Raw genomic sequence first — 22,991 nt, 5'->3', positions numbered from 1 at the left:
TAACCGTGAACTTTAGGATCAAAAATCCTCCATCAGAGGGTCTTTCATCCGGAAAGACCTTCTTCTAAGCCCGTCGTTCCTCAGTGTTACTCTGTTCCTTAATGAGCAGGATTAAAGCTACCTTTGATCAATATCATCAGAAACTAGGCCGTGTTGCCAAACCTCCGGTAATCTCCACCCAAACCTGTCAGATGGCATCACATCTGCAGCGGAAAAAAAAAAAACCCTTCAGGTTTCAGAGTCGGCCCTGTGTCACACACCGAGGCTGTGCAGCCAACAACGTAACACAGATGGTGTTGTGTGATTTTCTCACTAGTTTCATTCTTGTTTCACAAAAATTCTAAAAAGTTAACAAATGACAAAAAAATCCTCATGCCCCTGCAGTACCACCAGGACACCACGGGGGTCACAGGTTCCCCTGCTGATGACCCTTAAGTTTCACTGATAGCCTAAGCCTTCAAACACAAGCCTACCAACAGAAACATCCTGTTACTACATTAATACAGTTTGTCTTTATGTCCAACTCTGTTCCCCTTGGAGTGCCAATTTGACTGAAGTTTAAAGGAACGGTACTATGGAACCATTTCACTGTCAATCAGTAAAACACTCTTTAAAGCAAGTAACAGCCATGTGGAACCGGTTCAGGTGCCGTGACTGGGACGAGAGTAACATAATTGATCATAAAAATATCTTCTGAATTTTTGTTTCACTAAAAGCCACCAAACCAGAGCCAGTAACAGTAACCTTGACAGCCAGAGGGGGCGCGTGTGAGGAGGTCATATAAAACAAAGTCAACAATCAACAACGAAGAGAAAAGAGTCAAAGGTCCAGACTGAAGACTGGAGAGAAGTCCAGGGACCAAGTGAAGATGAAGCCAACGGAGGAGACGGGGTCTGTCCACCGTCCAGATGTCCACATGTCGTAAGGTGGAGGTGGCGTCATGGCTGCTGTCTGATCTCTGCTGATGATGTAAGCGCTCGGTGGTAGCAGTAGAACAAATTCAGAAGTCTGCAGAGACATTTCTACTGCCAATTTACAGAGAAGCCGGTCCAAACTCCAGTGTGAAGCAACACAGTCGACCCAAACCCCTCACTGATGCTAACACATCAAAGGCCACAGACATGGTGGAATTTTTTTTTACTGTCTGGCCAAGTCAGTCGCTGGGCCCGGGCCAAAACAAGGAGCAGTTCAACTCCTGATGAGGAGAAGATGGTGGAACGTTCCAAATGAGCTGAAGCCACGTCGGGTTGACGACACAAACAAAGAACTATTTGTCAGGAGTTCAAAAATGTCTGGGTTTGAATTTTTCTTTTTTTTTTTTAATTTGATCTACATTTCTTAAGATTGACTCACTGTCAAACAGGTTTCTGAGGATAAAACAGGCTAAACAGAGCTTCTGTAGGCGGGGGTCTCGGCAAGGTAAATTAATTTTAATAACATTATTTGCTTTTAATTATAACATGATAGGAATTGTAATTTTTTAGTTTTATTTTTTGAAGTTTGTTTTAAAAAAAATTCTGTTCTGAAAGAGTAGTACTGATTTACAGAAAAAAAAAAACAGATTGTTAGAACAATAGATGTGTCGGCCTGCAGCAAAGGTGTCCTTGAGCAAGGCACTGAATAACCAGGGTAATTGGTGACAGTATTTTACATTTGCAGGTGGTCAAACCAAACCTACATTCCCAAATTTGAGCCTCTTTAACTGCATTATATTTTAACAGATTAAAAGGGAGGGTGTGTCTGGAGTTAACTACTGCAGGCCAGAAATTTCCGCTTGGATTTAAAAATAGCATTTGGCCGTGCTCCATCTTTTCTATACAGTCTCTGGTATTTATGGTTTTACAGCGAGTATCTTTCTTTTCAACATCAGCTCCTGACAAAAACCATAAAAATGTATATTTTCTTCCCACATAAATCAGAGCAGAGTGAGCTCATCCCAGCGGACACCTCCGTGCCGCGCTCCAGACTCTCTGTGATGGAAAGGCCATAAATTACAGACGTCAGGAAAGTGTTTTAACCTCTGATAACAACACCGACCGTCTTCCTCTCATGGACGGCAGCAGCACACTGACCCAGGCCCAGGAGAGCTGGGGGGGGGGCACGGAAGGGAGTGGGGGGGCACAGAGGGGCACTGACCCCAGCTCCGCTCCTTCACCTTTAGGTGTTGATTGCTCCAAGAGCCTTAAGCCCAGATCGAGGGCTTTTCCCATGGAGATTAGACGATCTCTGGCTTTAAGGCTGTTTCAACAGGTCGTCTGTGAGGGGTCAAAGGTCAATTACATAGTAGAGCCTAATGGTAGCAAATAACGTCAATCACCTTTAAAGAGAGCAGCGGCGAGACTTGTGCCTGACTTTGAGAGCTGGAATGTGGGGAATCCAGGGGTTAAGTCTGGAGGACGGAGCGGCCGACGGGACGCAAACACACACGCGCAAACACACACACACAAAGGAACACTTACAGACACAAACACAGACAATTTGTCGATGTTGTCTCAGACCAGAACTACCGGTTTCAATTCTACTAGTTTGTTATAATTTGAGACTTAAATAATTATGTTTTATGTTTGTTAGTTTTATGGTTTGGGAATTTCATTTCAACCAAGAAAGTCACAGTGAGAATCTTCTTGGTCCTGTGAGTGTGTGAAGTTGCACAGAAGTAAAGAAGGTTTCTTTACTTCTTCTTCTGCCAGTTCCTCAGGACCCTACGATTGGGAACGTGCCCAAATAAAGACCCTCCACCCTTACGTTTGACAGCTGTGTTGGCACCTTAACCTCGTGTATTAACCTTCACGGTTCCTTAAAAGCATCTCAAACCGAGTGTGTAACGAACGAGCCGGCCCCGGGGCACACAAACACAGGAGGATGCTGGGTAACCATGATAACAGCGGTGACTCACGCACCCACCCAACACTAAACTGCTGTGTGTAATTCACGCTGCGGTGCCAGGAACTCTCCCTCAAACATCATGTTCTGGTTTGGTCACACAGTATAGACCGTGTTTTTTACCTCCGAGGAGATGAAGGTGGGACTAGAACATATGATCACGAGGATGGAAAGTGGCAGAGGCCATTTATCTGCTGCAGAACGTTCTGGAAGTCTGTCTCAAAATCTGTTCCGTTGGTGAATTTATCGTACGTACACGGGATTAGGTCTAAAAAAAAAAAAATCCTTGTGTAATTTTTCACTACATCCTGCTGGAAATTAGAGTTATTATGTCAAATAAAGAAGCCTAACAACATCCTGTGAACCTCACAGTACTCTGGTGGGTGGTACAGAATGTTTGGTGGGACCACCGGGCTAAGAAGAGGTTTTTTAAAGCCTCAGTTGAGAGTTCAACTTCTTAAATGCATCGAAATATGTGTATTTTTAATTCCCACACAGACTGTAAATGTCTAAAAAAAGGTCTTAAATTAGCTTTTAGCTAACGCTAGCCGATTTATTGCAAACCTGCAGCTGTATCTGATAAACCAGATCAAGAAATCAAAATAAAAAAAATATAGAAAATGAGTTTTTAAGTCACCCGACTAAGACGCCGTACCAAACCATGACGTGATGAAACATTTCTGCCGACCGTTTGCTCCACATTTGGGCCAAAACTGCAGCCAAACAAGAACAAAGATTTGGCTGAAGTTGATTGTTTCATGTAACTTGTTTCAACCTCGTCATCATCATCATCATCATCATCATCATCATCACGCTCATCCGTGTGTGTTCACACCTGCTCACAGTTACTGCTCTCTCCTACCATTCCACTCCTGATCTTTTTCCTCTCCTCACATGTTGCCTCGTGATTTCTGTCTGCTTTTCTCTTGTTCTCAGATTTGAACAGATCTCATTCCTTCATGTTCTACTTTTGAGACCAGGCAACATTTACCAGAACACATTTTACAATAATAAAAAAAAATTAAAATAACTGATACAGAGGCCACCACACACACTTCCTCCTCTCTGGACCTGATCACAGTGCACTGACAGTTTCCTGGGTTCCACTTCACACACACACACAGTTTTTTTTTTTTTTTTGGACCCGCCGCTATGGTTTCATCCAGCAACAAACATCGGCTCATTGTTGCTGAGCGAAAGATCCAGGGTTTATGTCTTAATTGTGTTAATGAGGCACCAGCGAGGTGGAGCTCAACCTGCAAACCATCAGTGGCTCTTAACATGGTTTGGGTCGTTTATTTGGCTCAGCTGCATCAGGAGGTGACGTCTGAGTAAATCTTTCGATTGTTAAAAATGTTAAAAAATATTGTTGAAAAGTCAAACCCAAGTCAAAAATCTAGATTTCATCAGCGCTGGATCTTTGGAATCTCATTCATTCATTTATCTGGTTCTTCCTGAGTCCATGACGTTCCTGTGTTTTATCTCCAAGTCCATCCATCTGTCTGGAGGCCGGCCGCGTCATCCATCACCTCCAGCATCAGTTTGTGAGTGACGAGAAGGATAAATAAATGAATCATTCCTGTGCAACAGCACCACCATCCCACACACGGTGTCTGTGTCTGCAGGAGTTTTGTTTCCGTGCCTCCTCTGGACTCAAACACTCTTCCGCTGGGGAACAGCACGGTGCAATCACGGCGGCTTTATGGCAGCCAATCTGCCATTCAGAGAAGACCAAGATTGATGATGCCTGTCCTGACAGACTGGTACACACACACACACACACAGGGAACCGCCGCTGTCCAACATGCACCACACACACACACGCTCATAAACCGCACTCCATCTGGTGGGAGGCAAACAAGGAAACGTGTCCATAAATTCTTTGCTGCTTGAGAAATCCGACTGTGGAAGTTAGCGAAGGAACGCAAAAGATAAAACGAGCGCAAGTGCTGGACTCAGGGAGCAGATCATCTGGGTGTGTTTAACTCACACACACACACACACACATCCCTGTAGTTTGACCATCTGACCTGCTGACCACACCATTTACATTAACCGAACACAATTGTATTCTTCCCATGAATGCAGCGTTAACCGCCCCAGGCTCCCATTCACACTCAAACGGAAGTATTTTTACGACCTCCAAGCGCCAGTGAACAAGTTTAAAGCAGCTTAATTGCAGCGTTGACCTGATTGGCAGCTGAGTGAATGTGTCTTGTTGGGGAAGAGGCCACAGACCGAGGGCAGTTAAGTGTTAAAGAGGAGAAGCAGGTTAATGAGTTAAAGGCTGCACAGACCTGGGATTCACAGAGATTCACGTCTTCATACGGACTAATAACTGCAAAGTTGGAATGTGACGGCACGATACGATATATATCAACAATATGATATATATGAGGTTTATTGAGATACTATAGGTTAGACGACATATTGAGGTTTATTTCACCAATGTAACTGTAGTCAAAGTGTGATCATATTAAAGACATGTAACCACACAGTAAGACCAGGAATGAAACAGCAAAACGAGATCATCTTGTGAGGCAATCCTCTACTCACAATTTTCCCACCTGGTCAGTGTTATTTAACCAAGTTAAATTTAAAACACAGAACCAAACCCTGATGTTCCATCTTCAAAGACGACTGCAACAAAATCATCTCTGACCAATCTGGTCAAACTTCACACGGCACGCATCACGGGACTCGGGTTCTAATCTTTGTACAGTAGTTGGAGGACGTGAGCTAACGAGGGCCTCCGTGAGCCGAGAAGCTCTGACCCGTGACAACCAGACAGCTCCAGTGAACTTTAAAGGTGATTAGATCAGAGCTGCTGCTCAGCCGCTCTGCCAACAAAACCCTCCTGATGAGGCTCAGCAGCCGCGCTGAGACAGACCTAATGAGTGAGGCGTAATCAACACCATGACTGAGCCCCTCCAGTTCAGCCAGGATTCAGCTCAGCAGGCTGTGACACTGTTTACAAGCTGAAACACTGAACCACTAACCAGGACAAAAGAGAAAATCTGATGACTTTAACAGAGTTGGTGTAAAAACTGAGGAGAGGAAGGGCTGATTAATGAGCTGGAGATATGTTTTAAACTGATGACCTCAACACACTTCTTTGGCTGAGGTCCATCCTGTCAATGTACCGGGAGCAGTGAAAATACAGGAATCAGAACGAAAGGGGGAAAAGAGCTTCAAAGTCATGGTGAAGTAGACGTGAAGATTTTTTTCGTCTTTACACTCAAGTTCAACCTGAAAATCTAAACTTGATCAGCGAATCTGAGAACGGCTCAGGTTGGTCAAAAAGTTAATTAAAGTTCAGGTAAATGTTTGGATCTTAGTTTCATCATCTTTGGCCCAAAGTAAATACAGTAAAAAAATGCAATGGTTTTCATTACATAGTTTCCAACACTGTCTGTTTGGTGTAAAATAAATTTACATTGAAGTGTAAAAAACATCACGTTGACCAATTTAGTTGACTATTCATACTGGTTTGTATAATACAAGAACACAGACTGGTGTGTTTGATTTAAACATGTGACGAGTAGGTTCAAAATTCACATTCAAATTCACTGAAATGCAATAAATACAATAAATACATGTCATATAAAATAAATAAATGTCATTTTGGGATTTTAAACAGTTATGCAATTCATTTTTTTTATCTTTCATTCAGTGTAAAATATGTCAATTGTTTTTAAAAAAGAACACTTCAGAAAAAAAACAATAAATGGAACACAGACAGCAAAAGTAATTTATAACAAAGTACAGTGCAGAGCGTAACTGAGTGGAGATGTCATACAGGTGGTAAATGGCTTCAAAAACTGGGAAAAGAAAAACTATAAATACAAAATGATTTTACTTACAGTGATCGATGAGCCGACCTCGGTGGAGAATTTCCAGAATTGACTTCCAACAAGATGAAGTAAGAAAACTGAGGTTTCCTATCGAGTAATAAAAATAAATAAATAAATATCACACAAAATTTAAAAAAAGATCAAAACATCAAACAGCATCGTTTGATGCCAAGAGTGGATTCTTTTACATTTATTTAATTATTTATTGTATTTTCACATCGTCTTTCTCTGATTCTAAACTCATGTAATCTAATTTATACTTTTGTTTTTTCATCATATAGTATGCATATATGTATGTATATATGTCTTAAAATTAATATTTATGTATTTGTACTGATTTCTTATACACAATTCTCGATTATTAAGATTATGTGCAGCTGTAAAAAAAGGGCAAAAGTAAATGAAGGGAATACATATGACATGTTACTACTGTGGAAAAAATATATATATAATAAAAGTTAAAAAATACAAAGAAGGAAACAACGAAATTAAAATAAAAACCGGAACAACCGTGTTAGCAAACGGATAGCTAATGCTAGTTATAGCAAAAACCAAAAACGCTGACAAATACCCGCGTGAAACTCTTATTAAAACTTAATTATATGATTTCATTTTGATAAATACTTAAATTTTATAACAAATAAAGACTTACTTCACTGCAGCCCACTCGAAAGTAACGTCAAAACACTCGGTTCGACCGGTAAAAGCTGTAACGTAGACGTTAATAACCACTTAACCGATCTTCCCGCTTTATGATATCCCGGAAGTGACATCACAAAGATGTCAAAAGGCGCAAACTTATCGAGTTTTATTTCTGTTTTTACAGGCAAAAGATTATTTGTAAATACTTTATATTTAGTTTTTTGCAAATGTGTTCGTTCAATTTATAACTTTATAACTAAAAATAATCGCTTTATTAAAAAAATCTTGATATGTTTTATATTACATATTTTTATATTACATTACAATCACTACCTAATACCATGTGACCAAGAGTCTGAGCTGAAGCACTTAATGATCACATGACACTCTAACAACGTAAAAAAAAGCACTAGATTTCTAGATATTTTAAATATTTTATTAGCACATGCTATTTTTTAAAAATAATTTTAATTATTAGGTAAGATTTAATTGATGATCAAATTCAAAGAAACCACTAACGTAAGGTGCAGTAGCCGTCATTTCAGGTTCTAGCAGGTTCTCCACTTTGTCCGTGGGCAGGTACACTGGTCTCAGAGTTCAAAAGTTTAAACATGGGCAGGATCTGTTGTCGGGACGCTTTAAGCAACTTAGGGACTTATGGAGCGGTAATCCTTTGTGTGTAACTGATTTAATGAACAAAGTAAAAACAGAGGCCTGATCCTCTAATCCCTCAAATACTAGCAGCTACTTGAAGTACTGGTGCAGTGAGCTGCGGTTCTGTCCCCTTGATGTTAATCATGTCATGTAAATCCACGGAGCTGCAGATTCAAAGTGATCAGAATAAAACAAAAGCAAACCTTTTGGAGGAGGATCTGTGACACATCATGCTGCGTACCCTGAGACGGAACCTCTGCTAAGTGGTGTGTGTGGGTCGCTGCGTTAACATGTGTGCTGAATTCTCTGGCATGTGAAAGAGATTGAGTTTCATAAGGAGATCTGGTCGTTAATTCGCCTGTTTATCTTGACGCAGGGCTCTGGACTAAATTCGAGTGTAATATACGATTCTTCCAGACACTTTTTATCTTTGCCGACGTCTGCGTCTGCCCCGACTCTCCACCCTCCCTCAGCTCTCCAACCCCAACGTGCAGATTCTTCCTCCATAGGCCACGTACTTCTGCTGTTCATCAGCCTAATGAATCATCTTATCTTCAGCGAGCTGACGTAGACCGCCGCCACCGTTCCACCTCCTTCCAAAAGTTTTGACAGCGGCCTTTCAGTTCACTCAATCATATTTACTTTGACAAAACAAGACATCACTTTGATTCAGGGCGACGGGGAGGAAGTGTTGATGCTCTGCAGCTGCTGCACATGTAAAGAACCGAGCTGAGCCGGGCCAGGTCTGGTTTCAGGCCTCACTGTGGTTTATGTTGGCCCCGGATCAGCACCCATAGTTCCTGTCTCAAACATTTTCACAGTGCATCGGTATGAACTGCACATACATGTATTTGTTACAATGTGTTAGTGTCTGGAAAAGTTTTTTTATTTTTTTTTTTAAATGGGAATTATTTGATGATTTCACACAGTTTTATCCTCACTGCTTTAGTCAGACCTTTGGTTACCGAGGCGTTTTGGCGCTATCCAGTGGAAAAACCTCAGACATCAGCACACAGTACAGGTTTTTTGTTAAAAATGTTTTGAAAGATGTGACTTTTTTTACCATTCACTCTCCCATTCACTTTTTTTTTAAAAAAAAAGTATACTGAGTCAGTTTTAAGACAGTTTGAACAGTGCATATTTTGGACAAAGAGTTCATACAGAAAATAAAGCTGGCAGACAAGATTCAATGATAGCATGTAGAGTAGAGCAGGGTTCCCCAAACCCTAAAAACTGTTTTATTCTGAAAATATATTGATCTTTGAAAATCCTCTAACAATCTTTTGAGACCAAAAGGTTAAGGTAAGAGAGAGCTATGATTATAATAAAAATAAAATGTACAGAAAATAATTACATCAAACTCTGTTATAAAAAAGTAAACATCAGAAACAACTAAATGTGGTTCAGTCCAGATCGCACCATTGGGCTGAGTGTGACCCCCAGTGGTAGAGACGCTGGCTGCGTAGGTTGTCCTCATGTTGATTGGCTCAGTTTGAAGGTCACTGTGACCTTAAGTGTCCTTCACTGTCATCATCATCATCATCGTTGTCATTCAGGACTGACTGGTGAGTAGTCAGGACCGTCATCTTCATCACCTCATGATCAGAACACAACAAAGGTCAGAGGTCAACGTCATTCTTTACCAAAACATTTAGGTGTTTTTTTGTTGTTGTTGTTGTTAATATTTACTTGATGTTTCTTGACAACTGAACTGTAACCTCAAAGGGTGAGAAGAGATGTTACCAGCAGGGGGCAGACTTTCTTCTGGGTCTGACATTTGAGAAGAAAAAAAAATGTTTCACTACTAATTCATAATTCAAAATTCAAAGAACTTTCATTCATGTACTGTTTCATCTATTGCTGATGGAGACATATTAACACCATGAACTGACCAGGAGTGACCAACACGTAGCCTCTGCTGTCTACGTTTTGATAAGACTCTCCAGAGGAGGTGCTGCTGGAGTCGAATGAGTCCTCTGAGATCTTCGATGCTCTGGTGCTCTGCAGAGCATACTGGGAAATACCGTTGGGTATGGATTCAGGTACTGAAAAGAACAATGAAAACCAGACATAGAAGACAGTTCAACAGTGCTGTGGATGAAACATATTATTACTAATAAATGTTAGATTCAATAGTGGAGGAAACAGTGGAGGTCTGTTATATGTTTAGCCAGTCATGACAGTGGTTCAGTATTGACTTTTCTCCAGTGGATTAAGAATTATTTAAAACAATGATTTCAAATATTTTAGATTTTGAATTAATATTAATTTTATTAATGATTAATTATTGTTAAACTCTGTTTAAAGCACGTGTTGCTTCTTCTATCAATTAACATAATTTTCTTTTCCATTTGTTTTTCTTTTCTTGACTAGTTAGGGGTTTTTTTTTTTGTTTTTTTTTTAAAGTAACACCCACCTTCCTCAAAGATGTTGTTCAGAGGCTTCGTCGGAGCGCCTGCGTTGATTTTATAGCGCTGGGAATCTGGATTGAAGAACATGAACATGGTCAAAATGCAACAGTGCAGTCGTGCAGTGCAGCGTGCAAAGACCGACGAGGCAGAGCGGCATCGACCGCAAACGGGAAATCACTCACACACTGAGATTATTATTTAGGAAATAAAGAAGGGCGCTCACTGTGAAAGGTTGATAAAGTGTAACGCGGCTCATACTGCTCATTGTCTGTATCTACTGAGGTGCTGTCAATGCTACTGTGTGGGGTCCAGTGAAACCGGGCTTTGGGGTCGACTATTGCAGGAAAAACACAAAAATAAAAGACAACTTTCAGAGGTCTAACTTCCAGGAAGTTCTACTTCTGCTGGTTGAACTTTGACACTGTTATCGTCCAATCAGCAACGTAAAGAAGAAAAACAAACAACAACAACAACACATTCATTTCCTTCTCATACTGACGGGTTCTTGTCAAGTACACGGCCACAGACGTTCTCCTACTGACCGCTTGTTTGCTCCTGGCTGTTGGTGACTTTGACCAGGTCCACGGTGTCCTCGTGCTTGGTCTGATGAAATCCAGAAGACAGTCTGGAGTTTGTGTTTCTCTGCTGCAGTAAGAACGCTGACGACAAAAATATGACTTTGAGACTTCATTCAGTCTGGAGTGAAACAAATTAAGACTTTAAATATTTTAAAACAGGGTCTTAAAAAGGATCTGGGTTCTCAAGCAATGCTACATGCGCCCTCTAGTGGTAAGAGGGGGAATCTGACTCCTATTCAGACAAGGTGAGTGTGTGCTCTGTACGTGTGTGTCGGTCGTATATGCTGCTTCATCAAACAGTGTGACAAATGTAATGACCTTCAACGTCTTGGCAAACTGTGCTCAGCTCAGTGGTTCCCAACATAAGGGGCAAGTCACCCCCAGTAGGCGTGAGAGAGAGCTGAGGAGGACTCACCGTGTCGCTTCCTGTAGTGGCAGCAGAGAACGGTGCTAATGATCAGCAGCAGAAGCAGCAGAAGAGACACGGACATGGAGAACAGAAGCTCGGGCGGTATGATGGCTCCGCCTACAGCAGCTGTGGGTGGAGCTGAAGGAGAGAAGAGTTCAGAGCAGAATAAGATCTGACGTCTCTCAGGTCTAACGATGCTGCGCGTTGATAAACTTTTGTTTTTCTGTCCGTTGCTAATATTTTCTTGACAATTTCTTTGTACTTTCACTACCTTTTATTTTAGCCTTAGCTTAACATTAACATTTGGTTCATTTAAAACAATCTAGAGGTCTATATCTTGAGATAACTTGGATCACCTTTAAACTAACTATTTTTGCTATTAGTGGCTAACATTTAGCTATCACACTTTTAAAGAAGCTTGCTGTACTTTCATGGCTACGTTTGAGCTAACGCCTACGTAACAAACGTTCAACTAAGGCTACCGACACAAAATACCATTTGACATTGTTAAACACAGTTTTAAATGAACAGGGATTTTAAAAAACAACAAGCGTTAACTGTTAACCTGTTGTCAGGCTGGTCATTTTATTCGGATCGGCTGTGGAGGCCGTGAGGAACCCAAGAGAACCTGCAGAAGAAAACAACACTTGGTCATTTTTTTAAATCTGAAAACGTTGATCTGTCTGAAAGACAATGAAACGATTTTTCAGTGACAAAATTATCACTTGGCCAAATTTACAGCATAGTAATGAATGATGGCGCCCAAAATATGGGATGAATCCATCGTCGGGACCTTAAAGGTTGCTACGGCGACAATAAGGCAAGGTGCAGTGTAGGTTTAGTTTTGACTAAGATGTGGCCTACAGTCTGGACACCAGACAGTTGGAGTTAGTCTATACTGCATCTCTACTAAAGTACAGTCTGGACACCAGACAGTTGGAGTCTGGAGCTGTGTACAGCAGGTGTTAGTCTAGATACTGCATCTCTACTGAACCACCTAGTTCTAGTACTTTAACTGCACAGAGTAAAAATGTAATAAATATTCACTGTTCACAAGGTAAAAAAAAATACAGAGAAGTGAAAAATTAATTTTTCCTCAAGACATTAAAAATATAAAAAAACGGAGTGAAGATATTTATATGAAAAAATATGAAAAGTTTAGACTTTTTGGAATGGATTGGATTTTTTTGCTCTTTTGCTTTTCTGCCACACCTGGGAGCAGACGTCGGACTATCACGAGACTTAAACTAAAACTTAGATCAGTGTTCCTCACCTTTGCAGATGACACCCGACGCTTTGAAACCCACACACAAGTGACTCCTGTTGACGAACTCCTTGCACTTCCACAGACTCTGCTCGGCGGTATTGCACATGTAGTAATACAGCGGCCCGTTGTTGTGTCTGAGAGGCGGATAAAACCGGGTGAAGTTCTGCGGCTCGGTGCCGCACTGCAGCATGGAGCACACCATGGAGGCCATGCGTACGTTCCAGCAGTTATCGCACACCGTGCCCCAGCTGCCGTTACGGTGGACCTCCAGTTTACCGGCGCAGCGGTCCAGACCTCCACTCAGTCTGATGTCTCTCATCTCTGCGCACAGAACACACGCCGTGAGGACGGGCCGCGAGAGCTAACGCCTTTAAACATCATTAAAAACATTCAGTATCAATGAGAAAAAGGCTAACGCTTAGATTGCTAAACTGCAGAGTATCCAAATAGTTTGACTTTGTTTTGCTACTACCCCTGGTTTTGCTACATTCTAAGCTAGCGAGTCGTTATCTCATATAGCCTTTTATTAACATTATCAGTTTGTTTTTATTCAACCTTTAGTTAATTTTTAGCTTTGTTCAGTTAGTCACTAGAAATATTTCAGCAAAAACTTAGATAAAATGCTGTTAATATTTCTATACACGTGGCTAATATGTAGCTTGGCTTTAGCCAATTAAAAAAAAAGCCAGTTTTACTGAATGTAATGTTTGGTCACTAACTTTCTGCCTTTTGGTGGTTTTCAAATATTTATAGACATTTTGGCAAACATAGGGTTAACTTTTATCTGTAAGAATAGGACAATTGTTATTTTCTGATAATTTTTTTTTTTTTTTACAAAACTTGACCTCCATGTTAAAATTCACTAATGGAGCATTAGCAGCATTAGCCTTTCACTGTTTACAGTGCTATGCTATTAGCATTTTTCAGATGTGAATGTCTTTGACTTGGACCTGAACATATGACCCCAGCGTCCTCCTTGTGTCCACAGTCCGTGTCCTCCTTCCCCACAGCGGGACACTCCCACAGGTTCTGTTCGTTGCCCGTGCAGTTCAGCTCGTCCAGGAGGACGCGTCCTCTGCCTGCTGGGAAAGAACCGCCCTGACCCGTCACGTTCAGGGCATAGCCGCAGCCCAGCTGGGCACAGACCACGTGTGCGTCTCTCAGGTCCCATTGGTCGTCACACACCGTTCCCCAGCTGCTCTCACTCCACACCTCCACCCGTCCGGCACAGCGGTCTACGCCTCCTACCAGGCGAACAGCGTGGTGACCTGTGGGCCACAGCCCAGAGGTTGAAAACACACTCGGGGTTTTTACCTGTTGAACAGACTGGTTTCTGTGTCTTACCACAAACTGCGGCGGTGACCACGACGCAGTCGCTCCTCACACTCAGAGAACAGTTGAGCAGTCGGTGGTCTTTGTACAAACAGTCGCGGAAGCAGGTGGCGTTGGCGAGGGCGCTGGTTTTATTTACGTGATAAACGCCGCCGCAGGTGAGACCCCGACAGATCTGTTCAGCCAGAGCGTCTGCAGAGTCTGGAGAGAGCGGAACCACATCAACGCTGCCGTTCACAGGCAGAGACAGAGTCCAGGAACATCTGCCCCTCAGCTGGACGTGAGGGTCACCTGAGGGCACACACACACACACACACACACACACACACACACACAAACGATGAAACGTTAAATTATTATTAACTTAAAATTAGGGACTAAAAAACGATTCTTACAGCCGTTTGATTTACGTTCTCTCCTTCAACAAAAAAATGTAGACACTGTGATAAATGTTTATAAATAACATTTGTTACTGTTTGTTATTTAAAGATAATGTTCGACTGGATGAACAGAAGTGACAAAAATGTAATTTCACGTGACATAATTTTAGCTAAAACTGACGACTAAAGGTTAGCCCAAATCCAAGATGAATGTTTATTAGGGGTATCTGCTAAAAGTTAGCCAAATAAATAAATACATTTGTTTTTAATGTAGTAAAAATATCTTATCTAAACCTCCTCTGGTTATTTTAAACTAATTGCTGCTGCTATTATTTTTTGAAATAATCTTTTATTATTATTATATTTATATTCAAACTGTTACATTTATACAATTATATATTATATTTTTTGCACATATTTTTTATTTATTTTTGTTTCCAGTGTTCCAGTGCACCTTTCAGTTTCAAATGTCAGATTGTGTCAAAATACTAATTGTATTAATCATTTTAATAACACCCCCTCTGCCCCCCCACCCTGAGATTACCACAATCATCCACCTGCTGTTTCCTGTTATAAACCTGTCACAGCATTAGCATTTATGCTACATTTAAGCCTATTTTCCTATTTTTCCTCCACCATCGTTGTGAATATTTCTGCTCCAACTGGTGTGTGTTTTTTTGTTTTTGTTTTTTTTTCTGACCCAGTGACATTTCTGTGGAAGCGCACTTGAACTGGAACATTTGATGGAGGAGGTGAACCCACGCACAAACAAGTGGCGTGTTGGTGTTTTTACACTGAGCTGCAATCGTCGCTGTGTCATTCTGCATCTGCAGGATCCACAAACAGGGTCAGCCCACATCCTGTCACAACAAGAGCTGAACATTCATACAGCCCCTGCCTCAGATCATTATCCTGGTGCTGCACACACACACACACACACACACACACGTGTTTTACAGCAGGGGTGTCAAACTCAAATTCACACTGGGGCAAAATTAAAAACTGGGATGAAATCATGGACCAAATTAATTTTTTTTTAATGACAGCAATTGTTCATGTTTTCCCTTCTGTTCAGATCTGTGATAAAAGTAGATTTTTAGACACATTTGATATGATCTCACGGACCAAATATATTTAGACTGCGGACCAGATTGGGCCCCCGGGCCTGAGTTTGACGGTGCGTGTCACTTGTCACTTACTGTCGACTTTCTCCAGCGTTCCCTCGGCCGTCGTGTTGTTTCTCTCCGCTACCAGTTCCTCTCTGACATCAGCTGGTTCTGGTGGTGTGGCTGAATTTGAGGAAGCTTAAAAAAAAAAATATATATATATTTTAATCAAATGTTAATCAGCCAGTGAGCTTTTTTTTCTTATATATTATATTAGATTTTTATATTACTCATCAGCTTCATAGTGAATTCACTTCAAACTCTTCTCACTCCAGTCAAAGTTGTTGACAGTTTTCTGTTTACATATTTATTTATTTTTCTAACAGAAGGAACATTTGGCTCACTGATGTTTCTGTTCTGATCTGTTCCTATTAAAAAACAACCCTCAAACATCCCAAACATAAAGATTATTTAAAATCAAAGTCAGTCCAGTGTTATTAATGCAGTTATTTAATTCACTTTATTATAACTTTAGAATAAAAAAAAATCTTTAATCTCTTAGCCTAAAACCTCTTAGCTCACGTTGACGACCAGCCCTTAAATCTCCACTAATCACACATTAACTCAACTCAAATTTCATCTCATTACCGTGACAGAAACAGCCGAGTCGGACGACGAGAAAACAAACGACCGGCAGCTTCATGTCCCTGATCTGCTGCTGCTGCTGCTGCTGAAGAAGAACAAACTGAAGAACAAACTTCCTCTCACTGTTCTCTTTACACAGGAGGTAAGTCAGCGGTGGTGACATCCCATCATCCCCTGGGTTTAGACAACAAAGTAAAGCACGTGTTGGAAAACAACCAAACAAAGACATTAAAAAGAGATTTGAATTCAAACTTTCTACGTATGTCAACTTAAAGAAAGGCAACCAGACGAGTGGAGTTTAAAAAAAACAGCAAAAGTTCCATATTGGTTTGAAAACATTACATTTTTACAGAAAACACCAAAAAGAAGAACCAAAGATTAACAGTTATAACTAACAGTTGTCCGACTGTAGCAGAAGACTTTACTCTAAATTACAAAAATATGTTTCTTTATTTCCAAACAACTGGACCTTCTCTAATCTTCCTCTCCGTTTTCCTACTTTTCAACTCTCTCCCTCGATTGGCCACCCTGTTTAGAAGCCCCGCCCACTGTCGAAGTCATGCCTGGAAAAGGAAACATTTGACCATTTGGATTTGCAGTGTTTCCTGGTGTCCAAACATCAACATCACACGTCAGTTGTTTCTGTAAATTCAAAATGTCACGGAACAAAGTTGTTTCTGTAAATTCAAAATGTCACAGAACAACTGAAATCTGATTTTTATTTTTTTTTTTTTTTAAATATTTTGTTTTTATAGCGTATTATACCAAACAAAACTTTCATGAAAAAACCCCAGAACAGATGGAGTTGATCATTTTGTCAAGACAATTAAACACTCAACAATATCCAACCTGGTGTCTTTTAAAGCTGTCCTCCTGCTGTGCCTCAGGCCCTATGTTGGAAACTCAGAACTGAAACGACCGTGTCGTGGCTGAAACACTAAAAAAAACTGAAACGACCGTGTCGTGGCTGAAATACTGTCGTAGGCAAAAAAAGGGGGGGAATTATAGCTGTTGGACGTCCAGCTCTGTGTCCTCAGCGTCCACTCACTGGACGTCCACTACCCAGTGTCGGCAGCGTCCGTTCTCTGCCACAGACCTGGTCCAGGTCTGTCCAGGTCTGTCCAGGTCTGTCCCAGCAGGTCCTCCAGTCCTGGTGCAGTAGGTGGGCAGTCGGTGTGAGGACCTTTTGCCAAATAAACAACGAGAGACAAAACTTCCAGACTGATGATGACAACATGACGGTGGTGGTGACAGGACGTGGACTTTGAACTGATTGACAGTTTGGGACGTAACGATGCATCATAAACACAGAACCGTTAATAAAATAAAGTGTCAATAAACTCCTGTAGTGAAGAAAAGAGCTGTGAGTGAAATCGTATGGTGAGTTGAACGTATCGTTCCGTTCCTAAACTGCTGCTGAATGATGGGAGTTTTTCTTCTTTTCTTCTTCACCTTTGAATCTCTGACCTTTTTTACACAGTGACAAGAAGAGCAGAGACTTCCTGTCAACCCTCTGCAGCACAGAGTTAAAATGTCACACACTGAGCTCCGAGACAAATGACGTCCCATCGCGAAACACTAACGAGTCGACAGACTTGAACTCCTCTGGTTAATAAGTAACTGAAACGCTTCCTCCAGACTGTTTTTTACAAATACTTTTTTTTTAATCTTTAAATGTTATTTCTATTTTGTCTCATTAGCATTTACTAGATATAACCAGTCTTTAATTTACTGCTTCAGAAAATATCTGTCTATAATTCAGTACTAAATTAAAAAATTTAACAACCAGATGATGCCCTCGATGGAACTATCTTTGGGTAAAAGTTCCTTTTATATCTGCAGCACAGGATTTTTTTTTTACCCAGCAACAGCATTGGTGGTTAAACTCAGATAATGGTGATTGGTTAGGGTTAAAAAAAACATAAGTAACTGAAACGCTTCCTCCAGACGGTTTTTTACAAATACTTTTTTTTAATCTTTCTATTTTGTCTCATTAGCATTTACTAGATATAACCAGTCTTTAATTTACTGCTTCAGAAAATATCTGTCTATAATTCAACCATCTGTGCCCCGCGATGGAACTATCTTTGGGTAAAATTTCCTTTTATATCTGCAGCACATGATTTTTTTTTTTACCCAGCAACAGCATTGGTGGTTAAACTCAGATAATGGTGATTGGTTAGGGTTAAAAAAAACTTAAATTAAATAATCACAACTGAGCTACTGGATTTATTTAGAAATGAATTTTGTGCCACAAAAAACAAAATAAAACGACCACAGTTCTGTCCTCCTGTGAGTGTCTCTCCACTGTGTCTCTCACTGTGTCTCTCACTGTCTCTCACTGCTGAGTCTGACTGTTAGAAGTAGAGTTTGGCCATGGCCTGCAGGAACCTCTTCTTCCTCTTCTGAGCAGCCAGCTGCAGAACTTCCTCTGGATTACTGGTGTTCAGCTCCGACTGGCCGATGGCTTTAATCTGAGGGACGGACAGAGACCAGAGCAAGTCAGGAGAACGTCCCTGGATCAGACCAGAGTTTGGTGCACATGTTGCAAACACAGCTGCAGGAAGTGGAGAGAAAAAAAAAAAGCAGCAGCGTCCTCTTCTGCAACGTTAGCTTTGAGGATGAAGACGTAAAACTACACTAACACTAGTGAATAATTCACAACGTTGATGTTTTGGCTGAAATTTTCATCATGTGAAGGGATGAAGGAAATATTTTTAGTTTGATTTTGACCTTGAAATTAATTTTTCTTTCCAGGATTCCTGTTTATAAAGTGTCTGAAATGTTTTCTGGAATTTTTAAAACAAATCTTAAATATTTTTGTTCTACATTTTCACCAATGTTTTTGTTCTGGGGTGGGGGGGCTTACAGATGGTCTTAAAAGTTTAAGAAAATGTTTTTATATCCTGTAAAAATGTTTTAAGTGTAGTGCAAATTAATGAAATTAGTTTTTTAGGCTTTTACTTTCCTTTTTCATGATCTTTTGTGTGAAGTTTTTTTTTCTGACCACCTTTGAACGACTCACCGCAATCTGTCTTTTCTCGGCCTCGCCCCGTTTTTGATGAATGTCTGGGTCTGGATTAAGAAAAACATCTGAAAAATCACATTAACTTTCTTTCTCATTCTTGCTTTGTTATTTTATGAGGCATTAACAGATCATAAACCACGGAGAAGGTCGACCCTCATCCTCTACTTTTCTCTTCCCTTTTACAAACCGGGCAGCGTAAGGATACATGTGAGATACTCCAGGATGGTGACGTCCCAGATGTAGTCGTAGAACGAGTCCATGGCGTCGTGACTGAAGAACAACCAGAGACAGAGGTTGAAAAAAAAAAATGAAGTGAAGAACCGTGAGAGTGGTGTTTCTGGAGCTGCGTCCCACCTGTTCTGTTCCTGAAGAGCTTTGAACGCCGTCATGTAGTCCACCTCCCTCAGGAACTGGCAGAGGACGGCCACCTGAGGGCGACAGAGGTAACACTTTGTTTAAAGAAGAGGCTCAGTGGTGAGAATCCCTTTGATGACGGTCCAGTTGAATAAACGTGTTTGAGTCATGAGTTTTGAACTCTGAACTTTGCCCCCCAGCCCCTAACTCTAACCCCAGTGACGTGGTGTGTGTTTCAGTCCCTCACCTGTGTGTGGCAGTTCATCATGGAGCAGCACTTGATCATCCTCTTCAGAACCTGCACAGAAGGTCAAAAAAAATTTTACCCACGAACCATGTTTAATTCCTAGCCCTAGTGGGCCGCTTTAAATGACATAAAGGGCTGGACGTGGGCCCCAGACCTCAAGTTTGACACACGAATTAGGAGTTTCCCCTTTTTTGGCGGTCTTATTTTTTTATTTTGTGAATTTTCCAGTGAGGGCTGTGACAGACCTGGTCTGTGTAGACGTCCGGAGGCACGGCTTTGGTGAAGAAGTCAGAAGACACAGCTCCAGCCTGGAGGTAGAAGTTCAGAGCAGCAGAGTACTGATTGGTCACTGCAAACAGAAACAGAACCAAGGAGTCGTCACTAGAACCGACCGTGAACTTGTTGTCCAATATCTCACACACTTAGACCCTGGTTGTAATGAAAAAAAAAAAAAATTTTCACCAAAGTAGATGTCAGCCTGTGTGATGAGCCACGACTGGTTGTTGGGGTTCAGGGTGAGCGCGTAGGACACCAGCTCTTTGACCGTCACAGCCACGGCCTCCACGTCCACCGCCTGGATGCTTTAATTTAATTATTATAATTAATATTCTCTGTGGCTGGAAACAATTCAATTGAAGGAAGTTACAGAAAAATAATAACGGTACTTTGGCAGAGTTGACGGCCAGATGGACAGATGTTCTGCTGTGACCTCGTTTACTATGTCGTCCTGGAAAGGAGGAAAAAAAAAATGTTCAAACAATATTTAGAACAAAATATAAAAAAAATAAATTAAAAAACATAGTGATTTTAAAAGAATAAAAAATCTTAAATATTTTTGTTTCTAAATTTTCACCATCGTTTGTTTTTCCTCTGCTGCAGTGACTGCTTTCATAAAGGGCCTACAGATGGTTCTGGAAGAGCTGTATGAACCTGATCCACCGTTTTATGTGTAAAACAGCGCCCCCTACATGTACGCGGCGAATGAGTGTTGAAAACATGGTACTGCACTCCCAACGCAACCACATTGGTCAAATAAAATGTAGAGGCAGTGGTGGCCTAGTGGTAAAGGAAGTGGACTTCGGTCCGGAAGGCCCCAGGTTCGAATCCACCAACTGCCAGGTTGCCACTGAGATGCACTGAGCATGGCATCGTCCTCAAGCACTGATCCCCGGGCGCTGACCACGGCTGCCCACTGTTCACTTGGTGATGGGTTAAATGCAGAGGTTAAATTTCATTGTGCATGGTGTGCTGTGCTGTGCTATGTCACAAATGACAAATAAAGATAAGTTTAAAAGTTTATAAGATTGTGGTTGACCGCCACGTCACAAATGAGTCGTGGCCGCCAGAGGGAGCCAGAGGTCCGGATGGACACCACTTGTTTGCAGATTTTGAGTGTGATATTAATGTTTATTGACACCCACCCTGACGATGCTGTGCAGCCTCACAAACAGAGAGGTGAGGGTGGTCAACACCAGCGGCTCCTGGGGGTAAACAGACCAAACAGGTCAGTGTTGATGTTTTGTTCCCTACTGTAATTCCACCCTTGAAGTTTTAATATTCTGGACTTACTCGAAGTTTCTTGATGAAAGTGATGAATTTGCTCCTTGAAAAACAAAACAAAAACAACAACAAAATCAGAATAAAGAGTCGAGTCCTTAGTGATAAAGGTGGAAACAGTGTGGAATGCGTACCTGGGCAGGATGCCCAGAGACGAGTCTCTGTGTTTGATGAGGCCCACTCGGCCGTCGTTGTTCCTCTTGTGCTGCATGGACACGCTGCAGATCTGGACCACCACCTCCCACAGCTCCTTGGCCGTGCGTCGACTCTCCTTGGGACCGGGCAGCTCTTTGCAGGTGGAGGCCAGGAGCTGACCCACCTGGACGGGACGTTTTCACTCATCATCAATAATCAATTAATTAATAGTGTGAAGTCATCGTCAGGAGGTCACAGCAGGTCTCACCTTGATGTAGGGGTTGTTCATGACCAGAGAGGGCGGCACCTGCAGGGTCAGATAGTCGTTCTCTCTCCAGTTCAACATGAAGGCGACGCACTCCTCTCCGACCACCTGACGCAGCGGCAGATCTGGGGAGAGAAATGTGATCAGTTCCACCTGCGACACCTCCAGTTCTCCTTCACTTCCTGTGGTTCTTCCTGGAGAACAGCCTGACCGTGGATCCTCATCTCCAGGTAACCTCGGACTCTGCTGACCAGATCGGGCGGCGGCCTCTCTTTGCTGCCCTCTGCTGCCATGGTCTCGTGGGCTCTCACCTCCAGCAGCAGCATCTCGTTCAGCATCACCTGCCTCAGTTTGGGCGAGAACTCCGTCACCAGCTCCAGGCAGGCGGAGAAAAGCTGCCGTGCGTGGACAAAGTCCTGACAGGACAAGAAAACATGAACGGAGGTTTCAAACCCTGAGCTCTCAAACGTCTTTACGCGGTGAGTGACGGCGGTGACCTAACGACCTTTATGGAGATGCAGTGAAGTCCTTTGGCCATCAGGATGTAGACCAGGTCTTTGGTCAGGTTGTCTTTAATACTCAGGATCACATTGATGTAGTCTGGAGGGACCTCCCACTGAGAAGAAAAACAACAACAACAAAATAATCAAAGCCAAAATGAGAACACTTGTGAAACATCATGACATCATTGTTTTTCCCAGTTTCTCCACCTTGCTGTTGACCTTCCAGAAAGGTCTTTCAGCCATGCCATGAAGCTCAATAAGAATCTGTCTGATCTTGCGTGGATCCAGTGACAGGATGAGCTGCTGCTCCAACTGTCCGATGTTGACGGTCGGAGAAGCTGTGGAGGAGCAGAGCAGACGGACGGAAGTGTAAACAAACAGGTTCTCCACTGAGGCAGAGGACGAGGACAGAGGAACCTTGTGAACGCACCTGGAATGTCGTAGAACGACGGCAGAGGTTTGGTGCTGAGGTTGATGGTGGCCGACCTCTTCTTCATCTGCTCCACCAGGACGTTCCTCTCCTCCTCCCTCAGCAGCTCCACGAACAGCTTGTGAGAGGAGACCACGAAGACCATGGAGAGGTCTTCAAAACTTTCACCCAGAGTCCTGGACCGGAGAAAACACCGGGTCGGTTTATTGACGTTTAACTGGAGGAGATGCTGAAGAATCTCAGTGTTCAAGCACTTTCAAGGTCCACTTCAAGACCTTATTGGTGGCAGACCACAGTCTTTACAGTTGACA

General features: G+C 42.0%; 2 protein-coding genes across 6 annotated transcripts in view; both read right to left on the bottom strand.

Moving 5' to 3' along the window:
• Positions 1–3,660: 3,660 nt before the first annotated feature.
• LOC103393936 (deleted in malignant brain tumors 1 protein) lies at positions 3,661–16,814 on the bottom strand. 4 transcript variants are annotated; one of them, XM_025065201.1, is made up of 14 exons: positions 16,165–16,814; positions 15,610–15,714; positions 14,043–14,321; positions 13,649–13,966; positions 12,705–13,019; positions 11,997–12,059; positions 11,438–11,569; positions 10,987–11,103; positions 10,668–10,778; positions 10,450–10,515; positions 9,926–10,078; positions 9,723–9,803; positions 9,561–9,628; positions 3,661–3,695 (listed from the first exon to the last, which is right to left on the bottom strand). In XM_025065201.1, exons 1-13 carry the CDS (start codon positions 16,388–16,390, stop codon positions 9,582–9,584), a joined length of 2,013 nt encoding a protein of 670 aa, XP_024920969.1. In that variant the 5' UTR covers positions 16,391–16,814; the 3' UTR covers positions 3,661–3,695; positions 9,561–9,581. The 4 variants fall into 4 exon arrangements, with proteins under 4 accessions (XP_024920969.1, XP_024920970.1, XP_024920968.1 ...); XM_025065202.1 differs by having other exon boundaries at positions 3,661–3,690; positions 9,577–9,628; XM_025065200.1 differs by lacking the exon at positions 3,661–3,695 and having other exon boundaries at positions 8,898–9,628; positions 16,165–16,813.
• Positions 16,815–18,370: 1,556 nt separating this feature from the next.
• Positions 18,371–22,991, bottom strand: part of ints8 (integrator complex subunit 8) — a 10,398-nt gene continuing 5,777 nt past the window's right edge. The window contains exons 20-28 of one of the 2 annotated variants that reach the window (XM_025065197.1): positions 21,212–21,271; positions 20,456–20,517; positions 20,253–20,371; positions 20,036–20,139; positions 19,791–19,841; positions 19,544–19,617; positions 19,395–19,459; positions 19,187–19,230; positions 18,371–18,635 (exon numbers count right to left, since the gene is read on the bottom strand). In XM_025065197.1, the coding sequence (XP_024920965.1) occupies positions 18,519–18,635; positions 19,187–19,230; positions 19,395–19,459; positions 19,544–19,617; positions 19,791–19,841; positions 20,036–20,139; positions 20,253–20,371; positions 20,456–20,517; positions 21,212–21,271 (696 nt within the window). In that variant the 3' untranslated portion in view covers positions 18,371–18,518. The remainder of the gene's footprint in view (positions 18,636–19,186; positions 19,231–19,394; positions 19,460–19,543; positions 19,618–19,790; positions 19,842–20,035; positions 20,140–20,252; positions 20,372–20,455; positions 20,518–21,211; positions 21,272–22,991) is intronic. The other variant, XM_008331050.3, reaches the window with a different exon arrangement.

This window comes from Cynoglossus semilaevis, chromosome 18 (assembly GCF_000523025.1).
Source record: "Cynoglossus semilaevis isolate Cse_v1.0 chromosome 18, Cse_v1.0, whole genome shotgun sequence".
Classification (NCBI taxonomy): domain Eukaryota; kingdom Metazoa; phylum Chordata; class Actinopteri; order Pleuronectiformes; family Cynoglossidae; genus Cynoglossus; species Cynoglossus semilaevis.
The sequence above is the reverse complement of the archived record's forward strand: the minus strand, read 5'-3'. Positions and strand labels throughout refer to the sequence as shown.

Bases quoted from the DNA above. Each gene is read 5' to 3' on its own strand.
- LOC103393936 (XM_025065201.1), bottom strand. From the start codon at position 16,390: ATGTCTTTGTTTGGTTGTTTTCCAACACGTGCTTTACTTTGTTGTCTA. The intron at 13,967-14,042 runs GTAAGACACAGA...TGTGGCCCACAG, and splicing joins GGTCACCGCCGCAGTTTGTG to GTCACCACGCTGTTCGCCTG. The intron at 9,804-9,925 runs GTCAGTTCATGG...CTCAAATGTCAG, and splicing joins CTACGTGTTGGTCACTCCTG to ACCCAGAAGAAAGTCTGCCC.